We start from the raw sequence: 13703 nt of genomic DNA on the forward strand, positions 1-13703 counted from the left end.
GGGCTCCCAAGGAGCCTCTCACTTCTCCCCCTCACCCCATCCCTCCGCTCCCACACCCAGGGAGCAGCAGGGAGACGGGGGGGGGGAGGGGGAGCCGTACTTCCCCTTCAGCCGCTAGTGCTACAACAGCCTGATTTCCCCGAAATGATGCTCGCCCGCCAGCCAATGAGCGAGGGCGGAGCATAGCCCGGCCTCTGGGCGAATGCTGATTGGTCGGCACGAGACGTTCATCTAGGCAAGTGGGGAATCCCGACTAGTGTAAGGATATACCGAGACCACCGCGCTTCGCAGCCTGCAGAAGTCGCGGCTCGTTCCCCGGAGGCGGATCTGCCGGCTCACTGGGCACCGTTGCAAGGCTGTGCACTGGGGACCGGAGAACAAGGTGGGTCACGCCTGGTGCAGCTAGCAGCCGCCGAGCCAGAGGTCTGCTTCCGCCTCCTGCCAAGAGCACTCGGTGCAGGACAGCTTCGGAACTGGAGTTGCAGGACTTTGCAGGACTCTTAGCAAACAGCATTCGGTCCTGTAACCAGGGAGGCCAACAAGGAACTAATAGGCAAGCAGCGTGTGTACGGAGGCTTGGCAAGACAAGGGATGCAATGAGTATTTAGTCGTGTGAGCCAGGGGACAGAGAGCAAAGACCAGTCGCAGGAAGTTTGCACGGCAAGTAGGATGCAATAAATGGCCTTAGCCCTGCAAATCAACTTCTGAACTGGTAAACGAGGAGTTTAGTGAATGTGCAGAAACTTAAGCTGCTGTGCACGTTAGAGGTTCAGTCACATTCTGGTGACAGACTTTATCTTGTGAGGGAGGAAAGGGCTTGTTGTTGTTTTAACTTGTATGTACAATTATGTGTAATGCAAAGACACAGTAAGTAGCACCTCTAATTCTGTGCTTGGGCATCCGATTGCTCTCTGAGGTGATGGTGGGGGAAGAGAGTAAGACAAATACGAGCAACTGTGTGACAACAAAGGGTGCTGTTGCTGCTCGCTGATACACAGGAAGTAAAGGCTGAAAATAAAGTCATGCTTTTGGCTTCAACACCGGAGAGCAGCGTTCATAGGCAACAGAGAGAATTAAAGCATTTGAATGCAGATGAGGTTGGGAAAAGCTGAAAATAGTCAAGGTTTATGGGGAAAGATCGGTGGGACCAACCAATAAAGAGTCAAATCTTCAGGCATTTGCAGAACTGACCACAAAGGAGGTGATTGCTGTATTTTATGATTTTGTGAATTTGAGGATTATTTGTTCAGATGAGCCATGTTGCAAATTAACATTTAAGTATGTGAAATTCAGGTGTATACTTATTAGCTAGAGAAATATAAGATCACGGGATGTATTTTGAAAAGTATTTTGTACTTTGGAAATATATATTGTATAAATATGCATATCAATACAACTTTAAACAAAAAAATCACAACAAAAATTTTGGAGCTAGCACAGTCGATGGCATCGTTTTAGTCTCACAAAAGCAATAGTGAGTAAAATGAACTCTCACAAACTGTGCAAAATTAATGGCAAAACTCTAACTTTACACCTAACAGTGCAAGGAAATGCTGAACGCATGCGTGCTTAAGTCACCCACCTGAATCTGAGCAACATAAGGGTCTTGGAGAAAAGTATAACATTCTGTATTAGAATTTGCCCAACAGGGTGAGGTAGTGAGAGTGGAAGTCAGAAACCCTAGTGTATTGGCTGCTTAGGAATCAAAATCGTTGCAGAACATTTCTTCATGCTAGCATAATCTGTTGTGTCAATACATCCATGAGGAACAGTAAGCATACAGTGGCAGGACCCATGCCTTTCTGTATATGTGTGCACAGGGCCTGATTGTGATTGGGGCCTCTGGATGCTATTATCAGACACACTACCTCATAAATATAATTTGCTGTTCAGGAATGCTTGTCAGTGTTTAGTAATGCTATTCTCAGTCACAAACATTGCATTCCTGTTTCAGTTTATATACTTGTCATTAAGTATGAAGGAGCTACATAAAGCTGAAAATAATGTCAATTGAGGCTTTTTTAGTCAAAGTCAAGAACCACTACTAGCTTGAAATTGTCTAATTAACTGTCTTTTACAATAGGACTCCAAGCATCATTCTTTGAGTTCAGTTTTGCAGCCCTTCTTTAAGCCTATCCTAGCACCAAAGCTAAATGCTAATGTCCACATGGAGGCCATACAGGCAGGAATGTGTTACAGGAAAAGAGAAGGAGCCCAGTAGAAAAGCTGCATGTTAACTTGGAGAAAGTAATTGATCTCCTCTCCCATTATAAAGGGGGGTTGGGTTATGTAAGCCGAACCCTACTGCCAGCCCACTGAAGCTGTCGAGGAAGGCCTATTATTTGTAAAACGCTGAATTCTGTTGTTTTGGAAATGCTGATATTTCCATATAAAAAACAAGGCAAGAAATATATTTATGCCAGTAGGTCTTAGTGCAAGGAAAACTTTGTAGCAGAGTGCAACATTTATAGACTAATCTACTGCACAGTTTTTTTTAAAAAAGGTAAACATTAATGATAGGGGAAACTTGGCACTGAAATAAGTTGCAACGAAAAGACAAGTAACAAAGACACTCCCTCAGAAAGAATTTTTTTGCTAGTCTATAATTCCTCTGGAGCCTAACACTCACGCTTCACACACACACACGCCCCCTCAGTCACTTATAAAGATTTTAAGAATTTTTTAAAATTTAGTGTTCATGAGCCGCACGGGCGTGATAGCCCTGGAGACTGACATCCATCCTTTGGTATGGCACAGGACAAGTTCAACTAGGGTGACCAGATGTCTCGATTTTATAGGGACAGTCCCGATATTTGGGGCTTTTGCTTATATAGGTGCCTATTACCCCCCACCCCCTGTTCCGATTTTTCACACTTGCTATCTGGTCAGCCTAAGTTCAACACAGAACTTAGCAGTTCACACTGCCCTGCCAGTGTGCCTTGGCCACAACCGGGAGTGACTAACATTGTGGGTGCAAAGAGAGAGTTCAGAGTCCATGAATCTTTGACTTCTTGCCTTCTGCACCAAGCCTGGGATGCAGAGTACCAGAGGTGTTGGTGGCTCATGAGATGTGGCAATTTTGCTCACTGGGTAAAGGTCTGAGACCAAACTCTTTTCACGTAAGCCACCAAACTGCACCTGACAGTAATACTTCTCTCTCACTACAGGGCTGAGTTCTGAATGGTATCGTGGGTGGGAAGAGCTCTGCATCCCAGTACCAACCTCCACAGCCATCCAGTTTCCCAAATTCTATAATTTTACTTCTCTATTTGAGGGATAATGTAGCCAAATTAGAACAAAAATTGCCATTCAGAAACTGCCAAGATGTTGGAAGAGAAATTGTTTATTGATTCTGGACCAAGTTTGGGTTTTGTTGAAAGCATACTGCCCATGAGTAGTAGTGTTAAGAGTAAGCAGCGAAGGATGTCATTACAAAATGACCAGCATACCAGAATATTTACTCTTTTGCTTACCTATATTTATTATTTTCCTTTCACAGACAACATGCCAGTAACAAGAATGCGCATGAGGCCTTGGCTGGAGTTGCAGATTAATTCCAATCAAATACCAGGATTGGTGTGGATCAACAAGGTGGGTTTCTTTGTCATTACTTTTGTATCTTTAATCATCCTCATCCTTGTATTCTTAGCTGATGTTATATAAAAATCAAGGTCACATCAATAGATTAAAAGAAAATGGAAAGAGTTTATACACACTACATAAAACAGCATTTTTTGTTTTCAGAAAACAGTAGCTGTAATTGATCATGATAAATGGAGTAGACCTGACTTTTATTGGGGGACGTACTAGGAAGGGGAAAAAAAATGAGAGCAGTCAGACCATAACATTGGGAGCCAAGAACATCTGAGGTCTGCCTCTAACTTGAGTCAAGTCATTTATCTCAGTTAAGGAATCAGTGTTACAGTCTCAACCACTGAATGGGACTTTAGGCCAAATCTTGAGAGATACTGAGCATCTGAACCATTGACTTCAATACTGTATTCCCATCACTTCACTGAGAATTACAACCATATGAAACTCACCCACAATAAGATTATTTAGGTTTATCCTAATTGATTCAGGATTTTTTGCTCACTGAATATTTTAAACTGTAAAGTGTCTTGAAGTGCGTATGAAAGGAGCTATCTGAGCTACATTAATGTTGCACTGTAAGAAATATTTTTCTTATGGTGTGCATAGGTCCTTATTGTTAATTTTTAAAAAGATTCTGTGCAGACAGAGAAAGACACCTAAGAATTTTATGATAAACATAAGGATCAGAGACAAACCAACAGACCAAGGTAGTTCTGAGATGAGGCTGGCAGTGTCCCTCATATCTATTATATCTTGTTATACAGCTCTCTGAAACTCAGAACCCCTGGGGAACGTTACATGGGATGTAGAACATAGATGGTACTAAGTGAATGCTACATAAGGAATCTGGTGGCAGCCTTAATGCAGAGTTCCCTTGGTGTGGCTGAGTTATCTTGGATTAAGTCCATATTTAGTCACGAATGGGTGTATGTTATATTCCCTGTATTCAAAACTGCATTGTTTAACTACAGGATAAGATGATGTTCCAGATCCCATGGAAACATGCAGCTAAACATGGCTGGGATATAGATAAAGATGCCTGCCTTTTCCGAAGCTGGGCCATTCATACTGGTACGTGCTGGTTTTAAAATTCTGTCTGTCACATAAACAGGTAGAGCCTAATTCTGCCCTAATCTCCATCCCATGTGACTGTATTGACTGCCTTATATGAATGAAGAATGGAACACAAATTAGTTCTTTTGGGAACGGTCTCTGCAGAATCTCTGAATACTTACGCACCATCTCTTATTTATAGGGAGATACAAGGTAGGCGAGAAAGAGCCGGACCCCAAAACTTGGAAGGCAAATTTCCGCTGTGCCATGAATTCACTGCCTGATATTGAGGAAGTGAAGGACAAAAGTATCAACAAAGGCTGCAGCGCAGTCCGGGTTTACAGGATGCTACCACCCTTAACAAAGCTTCAGAAAAAAGGTAGGTGTATTACGGCCTATCCTCAACATAATTTGCCTTAAGGGGACCATTAGTGCAGTTAATAGTCTGTTTACGTTTCCTGTTCTGCTTGTGATTAGGTACAGTATAAATTCCTTGATAGAAGTAAAGTATTGCTGTGAATAGGCAGTATTATTACTATTGCTAAATATTACTTCGGATGTGTAGCTCCTTTCATCCCAAGATCTCATGGCAATTTTTTGAAAATTAATTCATTCTCACAATACCCGTAACGGGATCACTTCATCAGGCACAGAAGTGCACTCCCCTCAGGGGTGGGAAGAATACAGCAGTCACTGCTGTCACTGAAATGAATGGCAAAACTCCCAGAGTATGATCATGCCCTTGCAGCGCAAAGCTACACTACACAGAGCAATTGCGGTCATGTAAGATTGGAGCCATCAGAAGTGGCTGCAGCTTTTTCTCACTGTCACCTTGTTTTTGCTTTCACAGAAAGGAAGTCAAAGTCATCTAGAGAGTCAAAAAACAGGAGTAAGAGAAAGGTATGTATTAACCCTAGCAGCTAAAGGAATCAGAGGTTTTCTTTGAAGTTTTGACATATGGGAACAAATAGATCACATCTTGGTCTAATAGATCTTTCATTCAATGCATATGTCTTTATAGTCATATGAAGACCAGAGGATGGATGAGGCAGTAGAAGCACTGAACAGCAGCAGTCTACCAGATGACCACAGTGGTTATACAGTTCACAGCTATGCAGAACAGGAAGTGGAGATTGAGAACGCCTCCATCACCCTAGGTGAGATTCAATTTTAGTTCTTCAAACTTAGCAGAATGTGCTGCACTTACCAAACTCCAGTATATGAGATCTCAGCATTATAAGCAGAGGAAACAGTGGCTTTTCCTGGGCATCTATATAATGAGATATATGCAATGTGCAATGGACGGTGAGGGATTGGAGGCTATTCTGAATCAGAAAGCCTTTGCATTTCCTAAAAATTCTAACTCTTCCTTTCTATGCATTCCACAGATCTCTCACCGTGTGATATGAACGCACTGACAGATTGGAGGAGTCCAATGGAAATAGCAATGGCTGACAGCACAAATGACCTTTACCAGCTTCAAGTGTCACCTTTGGCTTCATCTTCTGAAGGTTGGTATTTTATTGGTTTAAACCTCAGGTCAGCCAGATGGAAATAATCCTACCACTGCTGGTTTCAGGGGGACATGCAGCTGCATGGGGTCCAGAAAAAGCAATAGGCCCTTCAAGTACAAATGGCAAGATCTAGCATGCGTTCCAGGGTTAATGGGATCTACTCATCTGTAGTCAAATTTATTACAAAAACAAAAAGCTTTTGTTTGTTAAAGTTGAGGGGCCTTATGTTGCAGCTCTTATATGTGCAAAACGCCTGCTGAAGTCATTGGCAGTTTTGCATGCACAAGGACTGAAGGTTTGGATGAAAAATATTTTCATTAGCTGCCTGAACTGTGCTGGGATATTACATGTCTCAGACTCCTCACTTCCAGGTATAAAAGTGTCACCCTCAGGGGTAAGGAAGAGATCTCTGATCTTGATGCATTGTTGCACAGTGCTTTGTACTTGAGAGTTCCAGGGGGAAAGAGTTCTTCCCCCAACCTGCTGGGAGGGTGTACAGCAGATGCACAACCAGCCTACAATTGTCACTGAAGTTCATGACCTCTAACAGTAACTGGGTTTATAAGAGGACAGGGGAAGCTTGAGAGTGTTGGAAGCATCTAGTTGTGGATCAACTGTCCACTCCTCTGATGTGATCTACCCCCAAAAACCATGTCATGTCACTGCAGGAGGAGGGGTACACAAGGGGCTCAGAGTTTCCTAGAGTGGTGACCTCTGTAGCCTGCAGAAATTCCTAGGGCTTCCTGTTACCCATAGAGGTGGCAGAAATGACCCTGAATCTGTGGCTTATAAGATGTTTTAGTGCTATTATGTCACTAGAAAACGTGAAGTAGTCTCTGGTGATAACGGAATGGAAAAGCAGGGAAGCTGATCTGTGATTTTTGCCAATGAGGACACCGAGTTAACGGAAACATGTTTTTTTCTTTTCCCTATGTCTTTATAAAACCTAACAGTAACAGATGATGATGCAGAAGAAATGAAAGAGCAACTTTACAAGGTAAAAAGATGATCTCTTCTTTTCAGAATAATATTGAATCAGTTGCTATTTGTATCAAGGGAGGAGGAGAAAACAAAACATATAAACAGAGTTAGGTGCACTGAGAACTTGTAAATAAAAATCCTATGTACAGCTAGGATATGGAGAACACACACAGGTGGAAATACTTAATATTCTTCTGTCACTTTGAGAGCACATGTACCATTTTAGAGACACACACTGAAAAGCTGAGTGATGGATCAGAGACTGAGAAGACATTTACACTCTAGAAGGAATCTCTTCTATACCCCCAACTAACGTGGTGCATTTAAATCGATTTAGCTATACGTCTAGGCACGTAACACATTTATAAGCACCTTCCTTCTTGGGGTGTTCTCTTGGCATGTGTTCTGCATTAGCTTGATCCCTACTTAAATTAATAGGAATTTTACATAGATGAGCAAGGAGGGAAGTGAGTTTAGCATTTATGAAAGCGAGGGGCTATTAGCAGTATGCATAGTGTGGATAGGCTTAGTGCAAGCTTCCCTACAGGGGTCCTCAGTACTGATCTGCAGTACTTATGCTAGTCCAGTGAAAACTGACAATCCCAGCAAATTGTGAGGTGGTTTTATGATGTGTATTCATAGTTAGTTATCTACATCATGATGAAATCTGCCCTTAGATTTAACTGCAATGCCAGCTGGCATCATCAGCCCTATGTAGGAAATATTATTGTTGCTGATCTGTTTGTCCAATGAGGTTTGATTTGTTCTCTTAAACATTGTAAGGCCCACACATTTCAAACCTTCCCCTTTGTCTCTTACAGCTGTTTGAACAAGACTGGCATGCAACCAGTGTCGGTGGGAAAGGATATCTTACCAATGAGCCCGGCACACAAAACATCTGCAGCAACTTCAGCTACAAGGAGCAAGATTCTGAAATAGATACAACCTCAGGTACAAATCCCTTAATTTCTGAAGCAGAGTTACTTAGAATACAACCAGAGGCAGCGGGAGAAGCAGATTAAGCTCTTTATGCAAAATGGCTTTAAGTCAGGTGAAAACCCAAAAAGAATAGAGCAGTTCATGCATTACTGTGCTTTATTTTAGATTTCTGGCCATTAATTTCAAATTGAAGGAGTTTGTTGGGGATTTTTTTAAAAGACAATTTGTACTAGAAAATGTACCACAGATTTGTGTTTAAAAGTTATATTTATATGCAGCCTTGGCCTTATTAGTGGGAATTCAGCACAGAAATGTGTGCTTAATTCAATTTCCATTTTAGCCTTACAGATTACTTTTAATCTGTGTCAGTTTCCAGAGTTAAAGTTACCTAGCTGTAGCACCAGTGAGAACGTTTAAAAAAAATGGAAGTTGTAATAAGGATTTCAGCAAATTTAAAGCATTTTTAAGATAAAAATCTTGCTGATATATTCAATTTTAGTCAGAGATCATTTGAATAACGTTTACATTTCACTATAGTATTATTAGTATACAGTAACTATTTTGCTGCTGCTGCCGCACATGGTACATTTCTTTTCATTTCTATTTTTTTTTTTTAGGGGAAATAGAGTTCAGATTTTGTACTGATCTGAAAAGCAGTCTAGAATTCTCTTGGCTGGACACAGTTCGATCTACTGGTATACAAGCCATTCCATGTAGCTTGTAAACCTCTCTTGCTTCCTCAGACTGTGAACTGCTTTACTTCTCCTGTTCCTCATGGAAGTGAACAGAGTGGGAGGCATTGTTTGTTACTGACTGTGTGAGAAGAAAGAACCTGTACTTTCCGTTTAGCTTCTGGGACTGAAGAGATTGAGCCATCGAAACTCCATTATTAAAAACCCTTCTTAGCAGAACTGTGTGCATTGAAGTTGTCAAGCCATTGTCCTCTAAAACTTAAAATTGCTTCCGATGTGAAGCTGTTCCTACATTAATGTGAAATGGGGTTCTGACCTTTTTGTTGGGATACAAGTGACAGGTGCTGTGGGTCAGTAGAAGCTGGGCTAGGATCCCCATTTCTCTCTCATGTCTTTTATATTATAACTTAAAAGCACGGCTTTTGGAGGAGATCATCTACAGTTTCATTTACTCTCCTTTACCAATCCAGTGCTTAGGGCACACAGGGCAAATTTGCCTATTCTTGTTAGCTCTGGTTGATGCATACCTGGTGAAGTACTTCTGAGCTTGATGACAATCATTACAGATTTTTGGATTCAACAAAAATTGCACTAATTGACCCTCTTTCCTTTGATCGTTCCAGCAAACATTTGACCGACAAATCAAATTCCTCATGTTTGTAAATATGTTTAGGCCAAGAAAATGTGAAAATCAGCTACATGCTTTGCTTCTACATATTACAGTTATTCAGAAGATCTGCTCATAGGACATTCTATTCTGTTGTCATTATGCATGACATATACCAATTTTCCATTTAATAATTATGAAAGAATTACCACACTTTGGGACGCATACTTTTTTGCACTGATGGGCATAACACTTTATTTATACAGTGCCTTTTATGGCAGCCAATGTAATGCTCTTCACTGCAATAGAGAACATAGACTACCACGTACAGTATATACCCAATGAACTGTGTAGAGAAGATCTTTAGAGAACCAAAAGATATAAGCCTATGCAGAGCAGTACAAAGTACAAAAAGGAGGGAGGTCTTTTTGATTTATGCCTAAGTGTCTGGAAATACATCAAATCACTAATTGTAACTGAGCATTTTCCTGTACATAGTTGTGTATATAAAAAGTGTTGTACATTTGTTTTAATAAAAGTGTTTTATATATGAAATGTATTTGATTTATTTGAAAGCTAATGAGAAAATGTATTCTGGGTTGTTTGGGCATTTCCTGAGAGTCAGATTGCTGGCAGAAATACTCCTAGTGTCACCATGTTTAAATATGGGGTCTGTTGTGATCCTATTTGGTACCCAACAGAACACTCATTGACTTAAATGGGATTCCTTCCATCACTTTCAACGAGAGTCAACTCGGAGCCATAGGCCTGGTCTGCGTTGGAGACATTTTTAAAAATTCCCCATCATTGGAACCAGTGGCTTATCTTTACCAGGATTAGCAACATTGAGAAACCCTTTTTTAGGTGGGCCACTTGCTGTCACTGATGCTTTAAGTACTATGCCATTTAGACCTGCTCTGAGCAGCACTAGAGGGCATGGTACTTAAAAGCACCAGTGGCCTGTCTGTGCTCTGGCTCCCAATATTGCTAATTCCAGTGGAGTCAAGCTGGTATCAGTGAAGATGAGACATTTTTAGAAGTGTCCTGACTGTAGATATAGCTGGACAGGCTAGACTACTTGAAGCAGAAAAGCAAATAGACATTTAGCTGCAAAAAAGAAGCGTAACTTTGTACTTGGTTTTGTTTTTCCACATGCTGGATTGCAGTAAGCGCTATGCTGCATTAGAAAACACTCCTTCTGGGGCGGGTGGAGAGAAGGGGCGGATGGGGCAGCACACGTGGCCTGAGTTAGAGACACTGAAATCCGATACTGCTTACAACATGGTGTGTGGTACTATTGCTTACAGCACGGGGGTGCAGCCAAGTTTGGGACAATGCAAATTCAAGCTCCAGCTGAGGAAGACGCTGGGTCAGATCAGTCTCTGGGGTCAGTGACATGTTTGAGGAATAACACCCTTAGCCTGAAGTGAGAAAAGAGATTGGAGAAGTCAGAAGACAGTTGGCAAGGATGCACACACAGACACAACCAGTAAATAATGCTTCTATCCCATGGCAACTGGCCTTGATATGCAGTGGGACTAAGGTCATGGAAAATGCTGAACAAATATCAGAACATTTAGAGAAATTACTCCCTTGCTAAGACTTGATGCTTCATTCCTTGCTTACTCAGGCAAGATCCTTTTGGACTCAAATGGGAAGTTTTGCTTAAAAAAAAAAAAAATACTGCAGCATCAAGCCCTTAAAGAAACACCAGGATAGGAAGTTCAGGCTAAGAAAGACCAAGATCTAAACACTCAGGGCCTGATCCAAAGCCTACTGAGGTCAATGGAAAGATTCCTATTGACTTCAGTGGAGTTTGGCTCAGGCCCTTATTGGGCGTGAAACAGAATGTAAAGCAACATGGGGAAGTGTACCCCAATGGTCAAAAGTGGGTCATGTAACTCACCACTAATGGGGATACAGAGGAAAATAGAGAAATAAAAGTGAGGCCATAAAAATTAGGGGTTTACTGAAAACTAGCATATTTGTGCAAGATTGATGGCATCTGGAAGCACAGGGAATGAAGTGGGAAAGAAGATTATTTCATTATCACCAACCCATACATTAACTTTTATGCAACTCAAAGTGGCAGACAACTGTGGGCAGTGGAGAAAAGCACCTTTCCCCCAGCTAAGTATCAAAAATGTTGCAAAAGGCTTTCCCCATCATCCTGGCATTGCTTGTGGTGTAGCTGCCGGAGGGGATATTGCTGTTAACCCATTATGGCGATCAGCCTCTGTGCTTGCTGGTGCCCAGTAGTAAAGGTAAGAATTTGAATGGATGTTCAGTAGTTAGGTGGAATCAGTTGATCCATGTGAAGGGTTTTGCTCAGATGCAGAGTACATGTCCTTTAAGTACTGGGTTCATTTACATGGTCTTACATGCCGTTGCTGCTCATAGCAGATAGCTTACCTGCCTGATGTGAACTGTATCTACTAAATAGATATTGGTGACTAAGACATTGTGTTCTCCAATGTTCCCCCCGAAAGGGGCTATTCCCACTTGCATGGTAATGAAGCACTCCCACAAGGCGCACTACGGAATCTTCATGGAAGCCACCTTCATGGAACATGCTGGCTGCCCTCTGGCTTAGATCACAAGTATGACTGGAAGTGAGGAAAACATTTTTGCTAAGTGTAGCGCAGCATCGATATAAACCTAGAGAGCGATTAGGCTTCAGCGTGTAGCAGCGGAAGGAAATCAACTTTGTTTAAAAACCTAAAAGCCTCATTGCAATTTCTTATGTAGCAGGGAAAATGAACTATATTAATGCAGATTTTCTTCAGCCCATAATAGTTTATTCAGTTGGGTAACTTCATCTACACATTAAAGGAGAGAAAGTTTCTACAGGTTACACTATGATATAGGAGGATGGGCGCTTGGGAAAATTTTTTGGAGATTACAGGCTGGAGACATAGATTTGGGGACAAAGTGGGCAAGGCTGAAAGGGGGACACTACCTTGCAGCTGTGAGTCACAAAAAAGACCTTCTAAAATATCCTGTGATTGTCTCTAACCAGCCCCCACCTTCCTTAGTGACTTCCTAAATTACGGTATAATATAGTTCAGTGCAGCTTTTTTAGGTGCTGTTTTGCCAGTCAAATCAGCTTGTATGTAAAAGAGCTGGAATTGGATGTGGTGACTATGAAACTGGGAATATTTTCGGGCAATAACCTCGAATGGAAATAAACTGAGCTCTGACCTCAGAGGAGGCTATGTCGGAGAACAGCTCTGGCTGGAGTAGTATTAAAATAGAACCCTAGAACAGTGCCGCAGGAACTGAACCCTCCGGAGGGTGCCATGCACTGCTATGCCACTTGTTTAGCTAGGCCATCATTTCCAGTCTTTCACTGCCCTTCCTGGGTCTTTAGCAGATCTCTCCTGGAAAACATTTCCTTTGATGTCACCAGTTTCTTCCCAGTACATTTTTAGGAAAGATCCCTTGCTGCTTGGGCCTTGAGAAGCATCCTGAGCCCTTTGCTTTGGACAAACTTCATGCCACTAATATAAAATGACATTAATTCAAGAAGCTTGACCCTTGGAGCAGCTGGCAAGGCTCAGAAGCTGCACTCCTGAAAGATAAATGCAGAACTTGCCTCACCTGAAGATCAGATCTATACAAAGTGTGCATTAAAATATTTAATATTATTTGTATTGCAGTAGAGCCTAAGAGGTTCAGACATGGACCCACTGTGCTCGGAGATGCATAAAAACGGAACAAAAAGATGGTCCCTGCCCCAAGGAGTTTGCAATCTAATAAGCCTCCATGTGACTTGCCCTAACTAAATGAGAACCATTTTGTGGCTGTGAAGTTGTCATAGGAGTTTGCACTGTGCATATATTTGGCATGGGGAAATTCCCACATAAAAAAGGGGAGCACATCGTTGCAGTGAATCCAATTCCGCTCTGATTTCAGCCGAAGTAGCTAGATGGACATCTTTGGATGACATGAGAAAACCTCCCTCTCATTTTGCATAGTTTGCAGCAGTGGAGTTTGCTCTCTTTGTTCCCCAATAATGTCACCGTTTAAAATAAACAGAACCCCTTCCCTCCCCCTTTTCCCCAAAGGATAAATCAGTGTCTAAAGTGTTCGGTACCAACTGCCCCACTGTAATCAATGGGAGTTTTGCCACTGCCTTCTATGGGAGCAGAATCAGGCCCTCTCTTTGCAGTTACGTTCATCTTCATCTGCAGTTGTTTTTATTCAGGTGTTTACCATAGTTCCCCTCCTCTCCCCAATCAGTTCATTTGCTGGAGAAGGAACGACAAAATCTACTGGAAACAAATTCCGATGGACTCCCATAGATAGTCCCACAATATGACG

The 13703-nt window shown here is 41.8% G+C and overlaps 1 protein-coding gene across 2 annotated transcripts; it reads left to right on the top strand.

The window, feature by feature from the left end:
- The first annotated feature begins 306 nt into the window (after positions 1 to 306).
- Positions 307 to 9887, top strand: IRF1 (interferon regulatory factor 1). 2 transcript variants are annotated; one of them, XM_024213337.2, is made up of 10 exons: positions 307 to 382; positions 3500 to 3591; positions 4566 to 4665; positions 4850 to 5026; positions 5498 to 5547; positions 5669 to 5804; positions 6036 to 6158; positions 7115 to 7158; positions 7964 to 8093; positions 8699 to 9887. In XM_024213337.2, the coding sequence occupies exons 2-10, from the start codon at positions 3505 to 3507 to the stop codon at positions 8803 to 8805; spliced, it is 954 nt and encodes a 317-aa protein (XP_024069105.1). In that variant the 5' UTR covers positions 307 to 382; positions 3500 to 3504; the 3' UTR covers positions 8806 to 9887. The 2 variants fall into 2 exon arrangements, with proteins under 2 accessions (XP_024069105.1, XP_024069107.1); XM_024213339.1 differs by lacking the exon at positions 307 to 382 and adding an exon at positions 1162 to 1201.
- The last annotated feature ends 3816 nt before the right edge of the window (positions 9888 to 13703 follow it).

This window comes from Terrapene carolina, unplaced genomic scaffold (assembly GCF_002925995.2).
Source record: "Terrapene carolina triunguis isolate 2854851 unplaced genomic scaffold, T_m_triunguis-2.0 Scaffold629, whole genome shotgun sequence".
Taxonomy (NCBI): Eukaryota; Metazoa; Chordata; order Testudines; family Emydidae; genus Terrapene; species Terrapene triunguis.